The sequence below is a fragment of the Engraulis encrasicolus genome, chromosome 2, assembly GCF_034702125.1.
Source record: "Engraulis encrasicolus isolate BLACKSEA-1 chromosome 2, IST_EnEncr_1.0, whole genome shotgun sequence".
NCBI classification, from domain to species: domain Eukaryota; kingdom Metazoa; phylum Chordata; class Actinopteri; order Clupeiformes; family Engraulidae; genus Engraulis; species Engraulis encrasicolus.
In genome coordinates, this window is record NC_085858.1 from 33,064,979 (window position 1) to 33,086,823 (window position 21,845).

The 21,845-nt window shown below is 43.9% G+C and overlaps 3 protein-coding genes across 3 annotated transcripts in view; 2 read left to right on the forward strand and 1 right to left on the reverse strand.

Annotated features, from left to right (window-relative positions):
- Nucleotides 1-242: 242 nt before the first annotated feature.
- On the forward strand, nt 243-1,670 carry LOC134462117 (phosphoinositide-interacting protein-like). The gene is made up of 2 exons (XM_063214999.1): nt 243-548; nt 911-1,670. Exon 2 carries the CDS (start codon nt 912-914, stop codon nt 1,347-1,349), a length of 438 nt encoding a protein of 145 aa, XP_063071069.1. The 5' UTR covers nt 243-548; nt 911; the 3' UTR covers nt 1,350-1,670.
- Nucleotides 1,671-2,526: 856 nt separating this feature from the next.
- nde1 (nudE neurodevelopment protein 1) lies at nt 2,527-16,339 on the forward strand. Its single transcript, XM_063186894.1, has 9 exons — nt 2,527-2,724; nt 3,586-3,714; nt 4,066-4,219; nt 8,817-8,965; nt 9,776-9,912; nt 11,184-11,378; nt 11,934-12,019; nt 13,038-13,189; nt 13,848-16,339. Exons 2-9 carry the CDS (start codon nt 3,629-3,631, stop codon nt 13,894-13,896), a joined length of 1,008 nt encoding a protein of 335 aa, XP_063042964.1. The 5' UTR covers nt 2,527-2,724; nt 3,586-3,628; the 3' UTR covers nt 13,897-16,339.
- A 234-nt stretch (nt 16,340-16,573) lies between these two features.
- Nucleotides 16,574-21,845, reverse strand: part of myh11b (myosin, heavy chain 11b, smooth muscle) — a 49,525-nt gene continuing 44,253 nt past the window's right edge. The window contains exons 38-41 of the mRNA XM_063186904.1: nt 21,597-21,805; nt 20,996-21,104; nt 19,608-19,780; nt 16,574-17,899 (exon numbers count right to left, since the gene is read on the reverse strand). Of these exons, the coding sequence (XP_063042974.1) occupies nt 17,629-17,899; nt 19,608-19,780; nt 20,996-21,104; nt 21,597-21,805 (762 nt within the window). The 3' untranslated portion in view covers nt 16,574-17,628. The remainder of the gene's footprint in view (nt 17,900-19,607; nt 19,781-20,995; nt 21,105-21,596; nt 21,806-21,845) is intronic.

Here is a 21,845-nt window from a genome sequence, read left to right on the forward strand (position 1 = left end):
ATTCCATGAACCTTCCAATATTTCCTGTTTGATATAAGTGCCATCAAATCCTGTACATAAATACACTGACCATTTCTGCATACAGCAAGTTTATTTCAATACTGTACAACGGTTCAGCCAGACTCGAAACATAGGTGGTGGAATATTTGTGATGGTCTGGTATCAAAATAGTAAATGTAGTGTGGCTAGTGGGAAGGATTTCTGATACCTCCTGGTGTGCAACCTTGTATTTGCAACTACTGAAAGATATGTGCAGCAGTATTTTTTATTATTCAACACTTGCCACTGCATACTGTAAGTGGGTCTGTCAGTGGCAGATCAGCTCCAAAATGGGGAGAGAGTAGAGTGCTATTTGCCAATGTTAATCTCTTACTGTAGTCTAGCCTGCATGTGGCCACTCCCTGTCCTGGCGGGCATCATGGGTGGGGCTTCACTGCCATCATTGTCACTCACTGTCCTCAGCCTCCGCTTGGCACTGACAGATCAGCCGTGACCGTGACAGGGACCATCACCGGATGGCTGAAGGGAAGCCTGGCTGCTGACCTGAAGTAAGCATAATGTCCTTCCTTCTCCATCATCAGCCTTTCTCTATACCTATACATGTGTACATCTGCTGTCTCATCATGTCTTGTATGTTTTTGCTGAACACTGGCATCCTTACAACTGTGAAGTCAATGTACAGAGGGTTAGGAATACTACTCTTAGTATTGGGGAAAATGGGCCTAGAATTATGAGCACAGTTTAAAAAAAAAGTGGAGGGAGGGGGAGGTCTGAGGATTGCCTACACAGAATACTGAAAGTACTGACCAAAGATTCTAGAGTGCTCTGTTCTATTCTAGAATGTTTGGTAGTGACCCCAGCTGTCTCCTGTCCCCTTGAGATGCATGATTTGAGTTCTCTCCTGTTGTAGGATGCTCCTTACCGTGGCTGACGGCAAGAAGACTGGAGAGATGGAGACCGCCACCACCTGCCCCTCTTTTTTGAAGATCAGCAGCACCCTGTCTCCTCCGAAGCGCAGACTCTGGACTGTCTTCCGTAAGCCCATCCTGACCCTGGCGGTGGGTGGGCTGGTGTTTGGTGCGGGCACCGCCGCCTCCCTGCTGTACTTCACCCAGCTGGGCTGCGTGCCGTACCTGGTGGGGCCCGTACTGCTCTCCGTGGGGCTGATGTTCCTGGTGACGGGGCTGGTGTGGATGCCCCTCATCAAGCAGAGGCTGGAGCACAAAGCCCTGGCTCAGATGAACTACAGCAAGCTGTTCAGCTCGGAGGCATCTGTGGCAACGACGACGACGGCCGGATACATGCAACCCTGTGCCAGCATCTCACAAGATGTAGACTGGCTGGCCTAAACATTCCTCTTTCTGTGCTTGCACCATGCAAACATATCAGAGTTGTACAGTTGTGTTTGTGACATTGGGACATTTAAAAGAGACAAAAAAACACTGGCAAAAATAGATTTGTGGATTTTATACGCTGTGAAAGACTCCTATCAAATGGCAACCAAAAGAGGACTGCTGTGACGCCATAAACTGTCATTTTCATTGCTCCCATTGTTGCACGGGGCTGGATAATCCCTCAGAACAGGATTAGCAAGGCAGGAAATGCTATTGATGTTAGAGGCCACGGCCATCTGAATGCTGACTTAATCTAACTGATGGGATTCCTTAATAATCCTGACTGATTTGAAACATTATTTTTTTCTGTTCATATGTTTATATGTATTTATATTATTATTTTTCATGCACAAAAAATATATCCTGGATATGAGATAGTGAACTTTTTTAAAATTGCATTTGAATTTTTTCCATGTAAATCAAGTGTGTGTGTGTGTGTGTGTGTGTGTGTGTGTGTGTGTGTGTGTGTGTGTGTGTGTGTGTGTGTGTGTGTGTGTGTGTGTGCCATTGTGTGTGGACAGGAATTTGTCAGTCTACCTCCCTCAACAATTCCTCAAGTTTCATGTTTCATACTTTTCGATTTCATACTAACAATATTTTCTTGAATGCTTTATTGTATCAAGGGCTCTAAATTAACACTCGCTAAAGGGTCAAATGCTTGTGAAAATAAAGTTTGTCTGGTAGAAAAGAAAACTTAGCCGCTTTGACTGTTTGGCCTGTAAAATCAACATCTAGGCCTACCAGCCAAATGGACTAATGTTGGGAAAGGGTTAATTTATAGCCCTGCTTGTGGTAACAATGTAACATTAGTAACCTATAAGTTGATTATATTGTAGCATTGTGTTTTTCCTGTCCTGTCAAATAGCCCAGTAGACCTAGCAGCTAACCATGTTGTGAGAGATAATGTACACCTCTCTGAAATTCTGTGTGTACTTTATTACGATGACAGAGTTATTAAATCATTGTTATTAACTTCCTAAACAAATGTCCAAAGATGTTTTAATAGCCCAGCCCTCATCATAACCAAACATTCCAAAGGAAAGCGGCTATCCAATGACAGCACGTCAGTACCACGATGTCATTATATATTGTCCAATGACAAATTCCCATGCATTCATTGAAAGAACAAGTGAGTAGAGGGTCAGGAAGCCACCCAAAAGGGGGAAGCGGTATCATTGTTTGCCGACTAACATTTTGTCGTGATTTTAAATAGACAAAACGGGAGTTGTGCCTCGCAACATATTTCGCGTATTCTGTTGGTACAGATAAAATTTGTTGGATTTTAACGTCAAACACGCATATCTCCTGAACTTTCAAAACTGTTGACGGGGTAAGTATCGAGCTAGTTAGCATTAGCTAAGCAGCTTGCGAAATGCCAGAAACTCAAGTATTCCTCTTCTAAATGGCGAAGGAAATGACAATGGGTTGTCGTCAGGGGAATACAACGCTGTCCACAGTTTAGAAAACTAAATCAGACATCGTTGTGTCTGGCCAGTGGCATGTTAAAACGATTTGAAGTGAGATAAAGAAGCGTACGTTATCGTATTTACAAGTATTACATTTCCTAAAAGAAGTAACAGTAGCAATACACTACCCGTCTGGCTAATGAACAATTCATCAGGTTGTGTTCATGGGAAAGACCCAAGAGCTTTGAACAATGCCTGGAGAGGGTAGAGACACCCAAAGAGTATCGCCCCTGATCGTGTCTCTTTATGTAGTGAAATGTTTGATGTCGCGAGCCTTTGACACAACCCGTTATGTGGAACTAGAATTGTGTCTCAAGCCCGAGTGTTGTGATCTCAGTAGGCCATCTCTACTTGGACATTCTGGGTCTGGACTACGTATGTTTTGTGGACTGGTTCCTCGTTTTAAACTAGAGTAAATCTGAGTTTATTTTCCTTTCAAATAAGTTCCGGGGATAACTATGTAGAACTGTGGAACTGTGCGACACACCCTGTTAGGGGATTCCTCAACCAACAAGTCACTAACATACATCATGATGACCGTTTCCCGTCCCACCTCTCACGTTCCTGGCATTTTTGCTTGGACAACTTTTCCACTTGTAGTTTGCCGCGCGAAACTCTAAGAGATATGCAACACTGTGTTACAGTTTGAGTTCAGATTTTTGAAGAACATTTTTGATAGGACGCTGTTAACAAGTAATAACTACTGTTTCTTTTATTCGGCTTAGGGTCACTGGAGAAATCGAGTTGCCAGAACTCGGTCAGACAGACATGAGTGATTCCGAGCCACAGACCTTCGAGTCCATTGAAGATGAGCGGGATTACTGGAAGGAACAATCTGCCCAACATCAGCAAAGGTAAAACAAACAAACAAACAAATACAAAACCCCCACACAGACACACTTATATCTGGTTTTCCATTGTTATGTATTCTGCTGTCATTGACCATTTTAGCATTTATTTTATTAATGCAATATTACATTATTATTTATCAGAATACTTTGAATTAAGGTTTTTTTTGAGGGGGGGCACAAATAAGTTAGCTACATACCCCATCCGCATAGGACTTTGACAGTGTGCTTGTTATCGAGCCATACTTTGTTTAACCGTGTAGAGTCACTGTACATAGACTGTGCCCATATAAAGGTAAAGTGCATCTGTAAACACACATGTGCACTGAGTAATGGCTGTTTACTGTGGTGTACTAGGGCGGCAGAGGCCCAGGAGGAGTTGCAGGAGTTCCAGCAGATGAGCCGCGACTACGAGGTGGAGCTGGAGACGGAGCTGAAGCAGTGCGAAGCACGCAACCGGGAGCTGCTCAACGCCAACAACCGACTACGCATGGAGCTGGAGAACTACAAGGTAGGCTACTGGGAGGATGCAGTCTCCAAAGACGTGTGTGTGGTGACTTATGAAGCGCAAAACAAAAATGACCTTAAGCATAGATGGAGCTGGAGAAGTATAAGGTACCCTGAGGATAGCGTTGCTGATGAATTACAGTATGGTGCTTTCTGAAGGTTTATGAAGCGCAATGCCAAAATAACCTTAAACATAAAGTGTAGACTGACCAACTGCCTGTGCATGGAGTTGGAAAACGATAAGTTACCGTGAGGAGCAGAAGAGTTACTTTATTGATCCCGAAAGAAATTACTGTCTAGCAGCAAACGGATGACACAAAATCGCATGACAGATCAAACATATTGCACATGCCTACATGCATACAAATGGAAACGTACAGATGCAAACAAACATATTGCACCCATCTCGTCTGCGACCTAAGTGACATTCCGTTGTTTCTAGAAAGCTTGCTGGGCCCTTGCGATCCAATCGATGATTGTTCACTTGGAACTTGAAGTGGTCTCACCAGACTAAGAGACTCAGGAGAAAGGGAAAAACTTAACTGTTTAACTTGTATGAAACGGTGGGCTGTCTCTTTAAAGTGGCTGCCCAAGGATGACTGGAAACTAAAAGCACTGAAGTATGCCTGCTGTGTCTGTACATCACGTGTGTATGTGTTTCTGAAGAAAGTCCTTTTGAACACCATATTTAGACCAAAGCCTAATCAATTGCACAAAAACCCCAACCCCAAGAAATTCTGTTTTATTGGCTCTTAAAAACAGTGGCTTCAACCACACTGTAATTGCAGATGGATCTTTTTCCTGCTTATATGAGGTTACCTTTTACATGATGGATTAGCTGACATCAAGTCCTATCAAATTCTGCAGATAACGCATTGCTCTTCTGACCTACTTCATCAGACTTGCCTCCACACTATTCATAGTTCTGAACAGTCAGCACTTGACAGTTGGGTATGGATAGTTGAATAGTTATGAACGGCTGGCTTTTTTGACCAGAAAGTGTCCTCTTCGACTGCTGAAACAATCTTCCATAATGAGTTGTGTGTGTCTATGGGCAATCTGAGTTTTGCAAAACATCCCATTCGCCATGGGGACTATCTTCACCCCCGGCTTCCTATTGTGGTTGGAGTAGCCTAGCCTTGGGTCTGGCGGTTGGAGGAAACCCACAGACGGCTTAAATTGAGACATGTGTCTCCCTGGTGCTTTCTTTGCCAGCTTTTCATCAGTATTATACCCATGCCCTGAAATCACATTGGCTTCAGCTTGACACAAGAACTCATTGCTGTGTACTGTCTGTGGATGGCGGATGAGGAGACGGCAGTTGTGTGTCCTTTAGTTCTGTCTGGAGGGCAGGTGGTAATAATAGCGGCAGCACTACAATCTCACATTCAGTGATCAACAGTGGTCCTTTGAGGATCAGGCAAGCAGCTGATCTGGAGGGAGGTACCGTAACGTAGAGGGTTGGGGTTACAGTACATAGGCCTTGGGCCGAAAAGAGGAACGATGTGTTCCGCACCCTTATTTAATTAAAGGGCAATTCCGGCCAGTTTGGATTCATATCCCATCTTGGGTGGACCCAGGGAAAAGGATGAAAGGGGAAACCGCGAGAAATTTTCATGCGTGCTGCGCAAAGTTGTTCAATTGCGCTGTTTTCGGTTAAACCCTGGCCCGTCGGGCATGTATTTGACCTGTTTTAAAGCTCCTAGCGTGCATTAAAACCCTTTTGAACGATTTGGCCGTGGTGTGTGGGTCCATACAAGTCGATCTAGTGGTTCACAGTTCCATTAGGTAGCACAGGTACGATACAACAGGAGTTTTCAAAAGTGGCGCACCTACCTCATACTTCATAGTAATCCATTTTATTTTTGTCCACCAAAGACGAGCCACAAGAAACATATTCACACGTTCCCATGTCCTGTGTTGTTATTGTCTCGCAGATTCACTTCTCTGTCACTGAACGCAGTTTAGTGACGTCACGGTGTCACATGACTCCTGGAAGGAATAATTCTTTATCTGTAACAAATATTCTGGTTCGAAAAAGATAACCATGGCCACCAAACTCTTCAATTTAACCACCCCAACGGAGGATCCATCTCAAAATATCAAACAGTATATTACGACAGCGCCTCTCTCTCTCTCGCTTCTGTATAATAACTGGATGAGCGAATAGCGTTCCTTCCAGGAGTCATGTGACACCGTGACGTCACTAAACTGCGTTCAGTGACAGAGAAGTGAATCTGCGAGACAATAACAACACAGGACATGGGAACGTGTGAATATGTTTCTTGTGGCTCGTCTTTGGTGGACAAAAATAAAATGGATTACTATGAAGTATCACTTTGGCGAACCATTTTGCGGACGTAGTTGGAAGGCGGAAGCTGAAAGAGGTAGGTGCGCCACTTTTGAAAACTCCTGTTGTATCGTATCTGTGCTACCTAATGGAACTGTGAACCACTAGATCGACTTGTATGGACCCACACACCACGGCCAAAGCGTTCAAAAGGGTTTTAATGCACGCTAGGAGCTTTAAAACAGGTCAAATACATGCCCGACGGGCCAGGGTTTAACCGAAAACAGCGCAATTGAACAACTTTGCGCAGCACGCATGAAAATTTCTCGCGGTTTCCCCTTTCATCCTTTTCCCTGGGTCCACCCAAGATGGGATATGAATCCAAACTGGCCGGAATTGCCCTTTAATGTCTGTGTGGTCTGTAGGGCATGGGTGAGTGCATATAATGCCTTTTGTCCTCAGCAAGTAGGTTACTAGAGTGCGTCAGTCTAGCCTGATAGCCCTGTTCAACATTGTGTGTACGTGTAGACAGGTTGATGGATATAGCCTGATCATACGTTTGACCTGGATTGCTTTTTTCAATGTTTGTATTTCACGTCAGCATGATCAACCTAGATATCAATCCCTTTATGGATGTACTGTAGGACGTTATATGACTAATGCAGTAGGTTTACATAATTCTATCATAACTGCAAAGTAGTAGCAAAAGATTAGGCATAAAAAATGTGTGTCAAAGGCAGCATTGATCTCTGCTGTAACCTACATGTGTTGGTGGGTAAGGAACAGCATATTATGCATAACTTTGACATAAATTTTATTATTAGCCAAGATTATGTTGCAATGTTTTTCTACCCACTATACTGCCGTGCAATACTAGAACGCAGTAACTCAAAATGGTCGATTTTTTTTTTATATCGGATATCGGTTCTAAACTACCTCATTTGTCTTGTGTCCAAAAATGGTGGTCCAACACCGTCCCGTTTTGGAGAAAACTCATTTTGAAAGTGCAAAAATGACCCAAAAAAGGTTAAACAAAAACGCAGTAAATCGGCGAGTTACTGCTGCACGTTCCAATGGGACTGGTTTGGGAGTAGACAGTAATACAAGCTAAGAACGCAGTAACTCCTGCAGTAACTCCATTTTGTGGCAGTAATACCAGCCAAGAACGCAGTAACTCTGTTTTTTGTGGCAAAAAGACACATAAATGTTGTTTTTTTGGGGGGGGGTTTTGTGTGCATTAAATTTCTATCCTAAACAAGCATTACCAGGAAGTGTCACCACCAATTTACCGACAACACAGTTGTCGCGCCATATGGAAAACTTTGAAGCCTTTTTTCTCAGTTTGCCGTTTTCAGAGTTACTGCGTTCTAAGATTGTAGGGCAGTATAGTGATGTCTTTAACTTTCATATTTTTTAATAATTCCCAGTTTATTTGGGTTAGTTCCCGGAAATTCCCATTTATTCACGAATAGCCCATCAAGTTTTTCTAGATTTTTTCCTACATCTTTTTTAGAGCACAAAACTTTTCATTGCTCATAAATGAAATTGTACCTTGAACTAAAGTTTTTAGAGTACTTGACTAGCCAAGAATCCCTTTTGTCGTTATTGGAAACTAGAACATGCACTGGAATGCAAAAGAAGGAGGGCTTGACATGCCTAAACACATGGGAGGCCATTTTTGTGGTGGTGTTTTTGTTTTTCCCTCATGCAGTTTTTGTCCGCAGATAGCTGCCTGCTCACCAGACATGGATCTTGTCCACATTAACTCCTTGATTTAGAAGCTGATGGTCTCAATTCCCTCTGTTGGCTTCTGAGGAGCAGTTACCAGTTTATCTGATGGGAGATGCGCTGATCTGACCTTTCTGTTATCAAAAAATGGATTAAAACAAAAACAGATGCCAAATACCAATGCTCATGCTCATATTCTCATGTTGCCCTTTTATGTCTCTTTTTGGGGGGTCTTTTTGACATTATTTATGATGGGACAGTGAAGTTGGCGACAGGAAGCTAGTGGGAAGAGAGAGACGGGGAAGGCCCGGCAAAGGGGCCGGGAATCAAACCCGGGTCGGCCGCATGATAGACGAGGGCCCTACCGTTTGGCGACGGCAGGGCCTGCCCTTTTATGTCTAACAAATCATGAAGCATATAACAGAGTTCCCATGGGACAGGGCATTTCTGAATACATGTTTGTAGTCAGTAATCATGGCATCATTACATTAGAACTGACTGTTTCAGAATTGTGAAAAAACTCTGAGAATTATACATAATTAGTGTCAGCTGCTCATACGACGCCTGTGACTGTGGTGTGCAGGAGAAGTACGAGACGCAGCACTGCGAGGCGGTGCGGCACATCTCCACGCTGGAGGGGGACCTGGCCGAGACCACGGCCATCAAGGACCAGCTGCACAAGTACATCAGGGAGCTGGAGCAGGCCAACGACGACCTGGAGAGAGCCAAGAGGTACCCATAATGCACCTCAGAGAACATCATTAGACATGTATAAAATGCTTAGTGACAACCTGGAGAGAGCCAAGAGGTGAGCCCAGCTAGCCTGGTTATCATCGACTCTCAAATCTCTTCGAGAATTGGTCTGACCAAGAGCATAACAATTAACATTTCCCAAATGGCATGGTTGACTCGTCTCCCTTAGTTTGCTTCCCGACAAAGTGGGAGGATTTCCCAATTTTTCGGGAGCTCAAAAACTATATTTGTATTCCTCTTGGCCTGACTAGAAGCAATGCTGAAGGTGTTGCGTCACTAGGAGGGCACAGCCTAGCTAGAGCCCAGCTGAGCTCCACCACAGACTCTTGCACCCAGGGCTAAATTAACTTTTTTCATCATCAGCCAAAATGGCTATCAGATGTTGATCTTACTAGATAAACACACACGTACTAATGGGTTAAATTGGCTAGTGAGTTGGTCTTTTCTACCAGCCAAACAGAAATTTCACCAGCATTTGGCGAGTTGGTATGGTATTTTGAAAAAAAGAAGAAAAACTTCCTTTATAATGAGAATTGCCGTTTCAGTGTGGCGGATCAACGAAAGCAACGTGTATTAGGCATATAGGCTAATACAGGCTCATACAAGTTTCTGTTTGATGTGCGCTAATACAACACGAGTCTCTGTATGGTGAAAAGGCATGTTATTTAGTGTAAAACTACTTACCTGGCCATAAAGTACCGAAAGAAAATCTTCCGTACGGATAATAAGATGCAAAGTCTGAGCTATAACCCAGTTTTTAACCCCTTTACGGCATGCTGTGTTGTATAGGGCCACAATAATGTCTCTGGAGGACTTTGAGCAGCGTATGAACAGCGTGATCGAGAGGAACGCCTTCCTGGAGAGCGAACTGGACGAGAAGGAGAATCTGCTGGAGTCAGTACAGAGACTCAAGGATGAGGCCAGAGGTAGTGCACTACATAACATAATATTACATTATATTATATTATACTACACTACACTACATTACATTACATTACAGCACAGAGACTCAAAGACGAGGCCAGAGGTATTATACCGTATTGCATTACATTACATTACAGAGGCTCAAGGCTGAGACCAGAGGTACTACTACGTGTGTGATTACTGTTTATGTATTTAATATTCACATTTCAGTTTTTAACAGCACATTGGAGTCTTGTCAAACAAAATTTAAAGCTTCTGAGCTATTGCATGGCTTTTAAACAATTCAGTACACCTTGACTACATTGCACTACATTACACTTAGCCAACGCTTTTATTCAAAGCCTCCTAGTTACAATACAGGACATTGAATTCAAACAAGACAACCTTTCAATTCCATTACGTTCCACAGAGACAACATCACCTCCTGTTGTTGGGATGTTATTTGATTTTTATAAGGCTGCACAAATGGTTTTCTCCCCAAGTGTAAATAAGACATTAGTTATTTTATAAGGAGATGCCAGTTGCAGTGCTCAAGGAGTCCTAATGTTTATGGTGTCAAAAGTTTTTTAAGATGTGCTTTTTTATTTACTTGGATTTTTTTCAGCTGGCAGGTGAGTCGGAGATGGCCCTTGGGTAGCTCAGCAGACTATTTGAAAAAACTCCCGCACACTGACCATTTAGCTGTTTTTCTTTAATAAACAACGTTTCAGTCCTAGACCTTCATCAGGCAAACTCTCGATGAGTTTTAAAATGTTCACCAATTGCCTGCTGATGAGATCATTAGGCACATTTACTCTTCTATCTTAGAGTTTTTGGTGTGTGTGCATCTGTGTCTACACAGTCTACACTCTGTGAACTTAAGCGTTTCTACCCTCTGTGAGATTGGCAGTACAGTTGGAGCGTGTTGCTTTGTGGTTAGCACTGCTGATACCAGCTGAAAGGCCTCTTTGTGACCGATGAAACACTGTGTTTGTGTTCTCTGTGTCACTGTTTGTTGGTTTTGTTTAGTTGCTATGTTTGTATGAGAGTTAAGTCGGCACATTGTGTGTGCGCATGTCTATGTAGTCTCCCATACATGAAACGATGATAGGTTTGTGTGTGTGTGTGTGTGTGCGTGCGTGTGCGTGCATGTGCATGTATAGATGTGTTTTTCTTTGTGTGTGGGTGTTTTGATGCCTGTATTACTATGTAATGTCCATTCATGACATGCATGTTTTCTTGCCTGTGTGGCTATGTAATATGACATGATTGTGTGTATGCTTTTTCTTCATAGACCTGAGGCAGGAGCTGGCCGTGAAGCAGAAGCAAGTTACGGATCGTAAGCCGTCTCTCAGCCTGGGCAAGGATGCGGAGGTATCGGAACCCACCCCTCCCCCATCCCGACCCGTCTCCGCCCTGCCCACCCCTACAAGACCCACCTCCATACTCTCCACCACCTTCAACACCCCACCACCCTCACAAACCAGAGGTGAGTACACCGCACAGACAGGTGTACCCTGGCTGCTACTTGGAATCTGTACCCAGGTTTTCCCTCAGCACTTTATTGCTAAGGTGGTCACCTTGACAAAAAAACACCTACTACATTGACTAGGCTTCTGAAAAGATAAAGATTTCATGTTGTTAATGCAATTCCTAAAGTTGCGTAGCCAAAAAAAAAAACACTTTTAAGTAACGCCCCAACACCTTGACTAACATACACTCTCTGGGAAACACTGGTACCGTTAAGCGTGTTGTGGAAATGGGGAGGACATGTGTCTGTATCTATGTGTGTGTGCCCATTTTTCCTTTATGTGTAAATGTTTGCATGGACATGTAGACAGCGGGGGGAAATGTTTTAGGTCAGCCATGGTTTTAGATTAGCATTTTTCAAGGCTATTCATGAATTTTCAGTGAGTAACCTGGATTGTATTGAGCACAAATCAATCGGATAATGGAGACTTATCCAATTTGGTAAGTGATTCACTTGTGAGGCAGCTTTATGTAGTGTTTCATTTGCTTGTGTTGTGCATGTGTGCCACTGCAGGCGAGGGGATGGTCGGGAGCCCGCTGACTACCTCTGCAAGGATATCAGCTCTCAACATCGTAGGGGAGCTGCTGAGGAAAGTGGGGGTGAGTCTGCCGTTTGCTAGATGTGACTGATGATTTCCAGGCCAATAAATGGTCAAAAACCTGCCTGGAGTCTCTAAATGTCACCTAGTTTGAACTAAATGTATTGATTTCTATGGCCATACTGTAAATTTACAGGAATAACCCACCCAAGTTTTTTTTACCCATACACTACAATCCTAAACAGCCCAATTGGGTTGGAAGCCACCGAATCTGGCAACCCTATGTCCATAATATGACATTTCTTGTATCCCTCAGTGACACAGTGGTTCTCCATGGTGTATGACTTGAGGGCCTGTTTATTATTTACTAGTCATGTGCTTATTCCAGAACAGAGGCTGATTGAAATAGATGTGGCCTCTGTTTCTTATTACCAATCCTTCTCCTCTCCAGCCTAGTGTACATCCCCACTATTGAAGATCTCCACCTCTGCCTATCTATCCCACATGGTGATCCTATTGCATAGCTATGCCTACTCTCAGAGCTCTCAGTTCAAGAAGGTAGGTCTGCACACTGCGGAATAAGCGCCAAAAAATACAGTTTTTTTAAATTAAAACTGCAACGTCTCGGATCACTCTAGATCATCGAAGATCAGTACGCAGTGTGCAGACATAACTTCTTGAACTCTCTGACACTTTGATCTGGCACCTGCAACAAGTGACTTTGGATGTGCGCACCATACTCTACCGTGATGATCTACATGGCCACATCCAGAACTCTATCCTGCCTCAACCTTCTTCGTCCTTGTGTACTCTGTGTACCACTGCATATAGAGCTGTATCTTTGCACTTTCTTTTGGCGTAGTGTATAATAATCTAGTCATCTGGTGTACTGTACATGTCAACGTTCACTTGTCCTCCTCTGGGCCTCAGTAAGCAATGTAGTTTCGGTGTAGTAAGAAATTCATGTATTTTTTTTTAACTACAGATTTCCAGCGATGTATGTATCTATTTCAACTGTAAACGTCTCATGGTTCTCCACAATCCTGACTAATTCAAATTGTCATGTGTTGCGTGTGCAGAATCTGGAGTCTAAGCTGGCGAGCTGCCGGGAGCTGCATGTGAACGACAGGAGTCAGAGCCGACAGAACCTTCCGGCGTCGCCGGGGATGCCCGGAAACCAGCGGGAGAGCTCTGAGGTGCAGGCCAGCACCAACGGCCTCTTTGAGAAGGGGTGAGGAGATTTTAAAAGGATCCCACACACACACGGGCACACAGCATTCATGCTAACTTCTCTTTGAGAAGGGGGCGAGCCTCTCTTTAAGGGGATCACACAGGCACACAGCATTCATGCTAATTCATGCACGACAAAAGGGCTAGACTTTCCCCCGGCATCCATTGTGTTAAACGCAGCTGGATTGGCTTGGAGCACCAGTTTAAAAGGGCTCGAGCCCCACTGCTGAATGAATGTGATGGATGTGTCTGTGTCTAAAGCCATCCCTCTGCGGTGGTCTGTATAAATGCGCTGTAGACATACTTATTAATATACTTCATTGTATTCTGTGTTCTGTAGCCAGTTCACATTGAACTTTTTTGTATTGAGTTTCATGAAAGCATTTAGGTCATTCGATGTTTCTCGCAGCAGAAGCCAGGTGCTGCAACCACAGCTAATGTGACTATTATATGGATTAAGTTATTTTTATTTTTGATTGATCATGTAAAAAACATTATTTCCATGAAACTTGTTGTACAATTAATTAATGTACCAACTTCACACAATAGTGACAGTAGCTGTGGTTTGCTCCTCACCCTAAAGTCCGCTTCTAAAAATGTCAGTGATCCATTTAGTGCGTGGCTTCAGTTTGTGACCGGCTCTGTTGTGTTTTTACCAGTTTGGTGAGGCGGTTAGACTTCGGACCGGGACCCAAGATTGTGCTTTGAGGATCTCCCAGCATGCTTTGCACGGCTCTGGTACTTCAGCCCATGTTGGACCTCTCTGACCTCTCATCACCTCGCTCCCATCAGCCAGTTGAAGACACCACACCTCCTCCATCTTCACCTCCTCCTCCTCCTCCTCCTCCCTCCTTGAGGACCGACCAGTCTTCAGTTGCAATATCCCTCCCTCTCCTCTTACCAGGCAGAAGAGGAGCCCCATGGTGTCTGAGGGAGATATCAGTGGCTACCTGGTAGTGTTGCTATCTTTTGCGCGGAGAAATCCTAGTTCAATGGAATGGAGCAAAACAAAGACGAGGAAGGATTATAGATCTTGGACTGACTGGCTTCACTTTCACACTTCACCTTTTTCTTTTAAAAGAATTCACAGCATTAATTTGCCTCTCAAATGCTTTCATATATTCACACCGTTGTGTACAACAAGAGGAAGATCTAGGAAGAACTGTTATGCCACTCTGTGTAGGAGTGAAGCAAGGGTCTTGTTTTTACAGCACACTGGAGTTATACCTGCAGGCTGGAGGCCTAAACACCTTATTGCTCTATTCTCCCCCTAACATGATATCAAACATGATCAAGAAATACCATCATTTTGCTCAAAAACTGTGTCCACCTACATCAGTTTCATGCGTTAGAATGTCCATCACTACTTTTAAGACTTTACAGCTCCTGCTCCATACAGAATGTGTTGGACTCTTGAGTCTCCGCAGCCATATCCCTTCTCCAGTCTTGAGCAACATTTAACTTCACGTTTGGAGTAAAAGCAAATCCAGGTTTTAACACAGACTAGATATCTGATTTTTTTTTGAAGAACAGACCGAGAGTACAAGAGTAAGTGGAAGCAAGTATGTGGAAGGAAACAAGTGACTGAATGAGTTCTAAACCCAAAAGTGGGTACCAATGTAGCTGAAAAGAGAGAGAAAGAAGGTGAGAGAGAGAGAGAGAGAGAGAGTCAGGGAAAGGTTTACTGAGTGTATTTACTGTAATGACGCGATCAAAATGGCTGGCACAACAGATTCTCACAGTGCTGTGAGTTGTCTTTTACCCGCCATATGCATTAAGAGTTACGTGTTTTTGTTATTGTCAATGTCAGTCAGATTATATTTGTTGTCATCCTGTTGGGGGGGCTTTAGTCCCTGCTGTTAATCGTCTCATTCATCTTACTAACACAACAGAGTTCTTATTACGTAGCCTTACTAAAGATAGAGATACTGTATGGATGGTTATGACTGTTATGTTTGTCCTTACCGTAGGTATGAACTGAAGTGTTGCGGTGGGGTTTTTTCTCACCATGTTTTGTGTTTGCGTGCGTGCACTGCGCGTGTGAGTTGCTGCTGTTTTTATGTGTGTTTTTTGTAAAAATGTGTTTGAATGTCTCAGGGTTTGTGCGTTGGGAATATTTAGCAGGAGGATCGGTTCAGGCCAAGGAGGTCTTACTGTATCATTGGTTCAGGCCTATATTAACACACCGTTAGTGGGACGCTCTTGTAGAGTCCGTGTTTTGTTAATGGTAATGCCTTGTTCTCATGTGATCACCACTGACTGATGGTCATACCTAAAGGCCTACTATGATCGTAACTGGAACTGATGTACTATTTTCTTTTTTTAAATGTAATAATCCAAGTCATTGTGCCTTACAAAGCAATTATTTGCCTTAGCACGGATGCAAGTGTTTGCACCTCTGTCTGCACAATATTTTGGGCCTTTGTTAGTACATTTTGTGTTTTTTTTTCCTGTTACCTCAAATGTTACACCATAGGTCTGGATGAAACAGCCTTGAGAACGTTTATGTATTATTTTTATATGGAGTTCAAACTCTGGAGCCAATAAGTAAATCTCTCACTACAGAGGGGGGTGTTTAGAATGTTACAAATTATTAAGAAACTTCAGTGAAGGGCATGTGTGTTTTATGTTAAAAAGCTAGGAATTTAAGAGTGACTGGAGTTCATTCACTTTCAGTTGTACCTCTTATGTATTTTTCCCCCCGTAGTGGTACCAGAGAACTATAGAGACACTGATGGAAGAGTAGGTAAACATTAGTGTAATTTAGGGCAGTAGGCTGTCTAGCTTAAACTAACACTGATCTCAGGGGGGCCATTTTGAAAACGTCTCCATACCTGTTAAACATTCCAGCGGGTGTGTGTGAAATGAGTGCTTTGTTTGTTTGAGTGTGCGTGTGTGTGCGCATTTGTGCCTGTATCTGGATGTGAAAGGTGTGTGTGTTTAAACAAGTGCTATGTTTTGTTTTAACGTCTGCCACTGAAATCCAGCAGGTTGGTTGCCACAGTGTGTTGCTCTTTGTAGCTCTGTGTGTCACCAGTCTGTACACCTGTCAGTGCTTTTTTTAGTGTTACATGTTCACTTGAGAGGATGTGTTTGTTAACCCAAGCAAGTATCTCTTACCAAATGGCACAATAAAGATTTATGAAATATTTGCAGTTGTCTGAAGATTCATGAAATATTTGTAGTTGTCTCAAAATGTATTTGAGGGGGGTTGAGGTACTAAACCATTATGTTTATTTTTGAGTCAAGTTCATTTCTCTCTCTCTCTCTCTCACACTCACTCACACACACACACACACATGTATGAAGGTGTAAAAGCCTCCCCCAACACATCAAAAGCCCTAAAAAAAGTTGAAACGTATTTGAATACAACAGCATCAGGGATTTGAAATCAATTTATTTTCTCAGTGAAGTGTGGAGGTAAGCGTGAAGGGTTTACACAAACTTCAACTCATCAGCACGTCGTGGTCGCTTAATGGTGATTTTGTACCATTACAAAGAACTTGTTGGTATGAATAACAGATTAACATTGTGCTTTTAACACCCATAGTATCAAACATGCATTAATGTTGGCTTTAAAAGCACTGTTTTTGAAAACCTCAAAGAAAGATAAACTCCAAAAATTAGAATAAATAAATAAAATATGCACTTATAGTGCTAGACACGAGTGGTATAAGCTAATTGGTAAAAGTATGATTATGGTTTGGCGTGATTATAAATAGAATAGTTGTTTAGAAGCAGGCTAAAACAATTTGATAGGACTTCAGTTTCGGACCTGAGATCTGGGACTATCTGAAACCAGAACCACAAGTCCTGGATTCCTCAGCGGCCTACCTAAATCATAATTTACTAATATTTTTATAGTTGAATCATTCAGAACAGTAGGAAGGGTTAAAGGAGAATTCCTGCCAATTTCAACATGCAGTTGTATTGCTCACGCTACCTTGAACTCGTCAGTACCCTTGGCGACGCAGCATTTTTTTGTCCAGCCCTGCCTGAGACCCTGGCAATTCTAAAAGGGGCATGGGTTGTTTGTGTTTTTTTAATAGCATCTACAAATATCATCCAAAAACTATTTGCTATGTTGCAAGATGTGTTCTGGTGTTGTGTATCTTTTGGGATCGCGGCCTGATTATGCATAAGGGCCAGTGGCACAGTGCCCAGGGGCACCAACCATTTACTGACAGTTAGGGGGCACCAGACGACACAAACTTTACAAATATTGTTCATAAAGTGGGCACCTGCAATGTGTAGTGCCCGGGGGCACCACAGTGTTTTTAATACAGCCCTGTTTGGGATGATACTTGGAGTACATTAACACGTTAAAAAACTGTAAACAAACCATACCCCCATTACAATGGCCAGGATCCCGGAAAGGGCTGAACAAGAAAATGCAGCGTGGCCGGGTACTGGTGAGTCAAGGGTAGTGTGAGCAAGGTTCTAATCGTAGTCCGCAGTTCCGTTCAGCTCCCCCCGCAGATCCTCCTCCTCCCCCTCCAGTGGCTCTGAGATGGGAGAGAGGGAGGGGGAGCGGGAGCGAGCTCGCCCCCCCACCTCCATCTCCTCCTCCACCTCCCTCTCCCTGTTGACCTCTGGGTTCTCCATCGCCCCCCTGCGACTCGCCATCAAGCTGCCGCCACCACCACCACCTCCACCACCAATGCGCCGAGGAGGACCACTGCTGAAGGAGGCAGAGGGGTCGTTGCCACGCCTACAAATGCCACAAAGGACAAGAGGAGGGGGGGGGGGGGAGATGTGTTGGGGTTGGGTGAACAGGAGAGGGTGGGGGTGGTATGTTGGAGTCGATGGAAATTGACGGGGGGTATGTTGGGGTTTAGGGAATGGGAGAAAGGGGGGGGGGGCAATATGTTGGGATTCAGGGAACAGGAGGGGGGCAATATGTTGGGGAAGGGAAAGGGGGAGGAAGACAGAGGTTAAATGGATGGAGGTCAACAAGGGAAAAAAAACCTCATCAATTTAGTCTGCATTCTTGGTCGGGCTAAGTGAGAGGATTAGTAGGAAACATCCCATGCATGCTCTACTGGCTGAGTTGAAGTTGTTATCCTGTCCAGCTGTTCCTCTGGCCGTAAGATTAATTGTTTCTGATCAGGAGGACTGAAACACACAGTCGCAGGCCAACGTTGTTGCTGCAGACAGAAGTGTAATAAGAACCCTCTGCAATTCCAATCCACACAGAGACTGAGCCCCTAAAGCCTTATCCCGATACAGCTGATGAGGAAAACTGGAAAAACTGGAACGGGAACATCCTGGATGTTGTGCTGCCTGCCTGTGAACCCACCAGGGGCCTATAATCCAAATCTGGTTCAAGAGAAAACCAGGTTAAGAGGGAAATCATGTAATAGAAGAGCCCGGCGTTCCCATTTTCATAGAAAATGTGGACTCCAGGCTCTTCTATTAGATGATTTACCTAAGTTTAGCTAAGTTAGATGATTTACCCAAGTTAAGAGGGAAATCACCTAATACCAGAGTTCTAGTTTTCTTAAAAAAAAATGATGACTCCAGGCACTTCTATTGGGTGATTTACCTCTTAACTTATCCTGGTTTACTCCTGAAGCAACTTTGTAGCATAGGCCTCAGGTCTTGGGACAATATTGGAGTTGTGCGTGACCTAAGAGGATACCTGTTGACCTAAAGCAAACACCTGGCTAGCTAGCTCCATGCCTATGCTCTTGATGGAGCCTGTTCATCAAGGCAATTGGTTTCAGTGAAACTTTTCAGGAAATCATTCAGTGTCATTATGAGGATGTGTGTTCACAGTGGACCCGTTCATGCTATAACTGTTATAAATGTTATAACTGTTTAAAATGTTATAACTTTTTTTTGGCAATATCAAAGGTAATGACCATGTCTTAATCTGACAGGTGGCAATGTGATAGCTATGCTGTGTTTTGATGAAGTTATAATGCTATTTATGCATTATGCAGTTATGCTTTTTCAGCAAACAGTGAATGGGATCCCATCTGCTTCTGTCCTGTGAGGTAATTTGTGTGTCGCGCCATTTATGAGTTAGTGTGGACAGTCAGGCAAACATGCGTTTTACGAAAAGGTGTTGTGAAATACATTTGTTGTCACTGAAGACATACAGTACAGTGTATGGAGTTAAGTGATGGGTCAAAAATGTAGTTAGTGTGAAACGGTGCACAGATAATCCAACATTTAAAAATAGGACTACGTGCAAAGAATACTGTTAAAAAAAAAAACAGGGCTGTCAAACCAGTAAACCGAATTGCTTCAATAACAGACAGAATGTTTGACAGACAGACAGACACCACAAATAGAACAGAATGAAAGAGGTCACAGACAGTAAAACAATGCAGTCGGGTAAGATAAGTTGAGCGTGGTGGTGGATGGATGCATGCACTACATACATTCACAGATAGAGGTCACTGTCGCACCACCTGAGTTTGGTCTTGAGCGAGGAGACCTCTCTGGTCAGCATGTCGTTGGCCTCACTGGCCTCATCCAGCTCGCGCTGCAGCTTGCGGCGGGCGGCCGTGGCCCGCTGGGACTCCTCCTCCGACTCCTCCACCTGCCGCTTCAGCTGCTTCACGCGGGCGCTTGACTTCTCGGCCTGGGGGGAGGAGGAGGAGGAGTACACAAAGTTGAATGAATGGTTATATGGCAGTCCTTCATTTCCTATGTGGAACAACTGACAATGTACCTAGAGTATAATTTATTACTCCCGAGGGAAATTAAGGATTGTACGACTAGATGACATGCTTGCTCTGATGATGTACTTGCTCCTTGTCGAAATCCTGTAAAATTACTCCAGGCTTATCTTGTACCAACTAATATGTCTCGTACAATATGGTAGCGCTAGACTTCTCCACCTGGGAGGAATATGAGGAGAGGAAGAGGAGGAGGAGGAGGAGGAGGAGGAGGATGATGATTTTTATTATTACCCTCTATTTTAACAACAGTATGGACTTCTCCACTTGGGAAAATGAGGAGAGGAGGGGCAGAGGAAGGGGCACACACAGCCATAAAGGAAATGAGTGGTTGTAAATAAGATTTGTTCATAAGTGGTGGGCTAGCATAACAAAGACCTGTGCTTGGATATGAGAACCATCCAGAGGAGATAAATCCTTAGTTCTTACAAATAAAAATCTAGATGAATATTAGTAATATGGCAGTCATGGGTGAGCGGTTAGGGCGTCAGACTTGCATCCCAGAGGTTGCCGGTTTGACTCCCGACCCGCCAGGTTGGTGGGGGGAGTAATCAACCAGTGCTCTCCCCCATCCTCCTCCATGACTGAGGTACCCTGAGCATGGTACCGTCCCACCGCACTGCTCCCCATGGGGCGCCACTGAGGGCTGCCCCCTTGCACGGGTGAGGCATAAATGCAATTTCGTTGTGTGCAGTGTTCACTTGTGTGCTGTGGAGTGCTGTGTCACAATGACAATGGGAGTTGGAGTTTCCCAATGGGCTTTCGCTTTCACTTCACTAGTTTTAACACGTTAACACTTCACTTGACGCTGGCGTCATTCGCATGACATGACAGTGTCATGAACGTTTTATGGTCACAAAAAAGTTGACACTGTTTGGACTGTCTTTACCATAACCGAATTTTGCTTATTGACAGCCTTCATAAAATGTTTTGAAATGTTTGAAATCACAATGACATAATGTTTATGACACGACCATGACTGTGTTTCAACAGTGTTATGACAGTGACACGTCATACATATGACGCCGGTGTAGAATAAAGTGTAAAAGTATAAAGTAAGCTTCTACTATGTAATTAATGTTGATGGGACATGGTGTATGTATGGGCTGCCATGCTACCTGGTCCTTGTACTGCTCCGCTTGCTTGTGGTCATCCTCCATCTGAACAGTGAGGTCCTTCAGCTTCTTGTCCTTCTGACGCAGAGCCTTGGCAAGGGCCTGCTTCTCCCTGACACAAATTAAGATGTTTCACAATCAGTGGTCGCTAGTGGTTGACCAAAGACATAGCAGTTAAATGATCATGCTGGACCCAGAGAAAGGGGACAGATTTTTGTATGTGTCACAGATTTTTGTATGCATCACGGTTTACATAGTTCCTGACCCTCCTGCAATGACTATCTATTTTCATAGATAGACTTGTGTGTGTTGACCACAATGAATACTACATAACCATCCTTGTTTCCACAAAGTGCTCTCCATTCCTGTTGTCATCATTCAGCTGAATCAACAGAAGTAGTCATAAAAGTTTTTATCAGTCAGCAACTATGTTCGTCCAAGTATTCACAGTGGCTTGCTTTGGCCATCATTCTTTTAAGTACACACCACACACGCTGGGTGCTATCCAGAGGGGTTCACTGGTGTATAAAACACGGCTCTGACTTTCCTGCCTGCACAGCACCCTCTGGTGGCCTACATGAGCCACTGCAGCTCATAACCTCACCTGCTCTCCAGGTCCAGCTGTTCCTCCATCTGCATCATCTTGGCCTCCATGGAGGACAGCGAGCCCTTGAACTTGGACCTGACCTGGGCCTCGACCTCCTGCAGCTTGCCGCGCAGCTCCTTGTTCTGCCGCTCCATCTGCAGCCGAGCGTTCTCGCTGCGCTGGGAGATGGAGCGCTCCCCCTGCAGCTCCGTCGTCAGCTGATCCACCTGGCGGGAGGTTATGGTCGGACATAAATGTTAGTCATAT

Coding starts and splice junctions, on each gene's coding strand:
- nde1 (XM_063186894.1), top strand. CDS start 3,629: ATGAGTGATTCCGAGCCACAGACCTTCGAGTCCATTGAAGATGAGCGG. Junction 8,966..9,775: donor GACCTGGAGAGAGCCAAGAG/GTACCCATAATG, acceptor TGTGTTGTATAG/GGCCACAATAATGTCTCTGG. Junction 11,379..11,933: donor ACCACCCTCACAAACCAGAG/GTGAGTACACCG, acceptor GTGCCACTGCAG/GCGAGGGGATGGTCGGGAGC.
- LOC134462117 (XM_063214999.1), top strand. CDS start 912: ATGCTCCTTACCGTGGCTGACGGCAAGAAGACTGGAGAGATGGAGACC.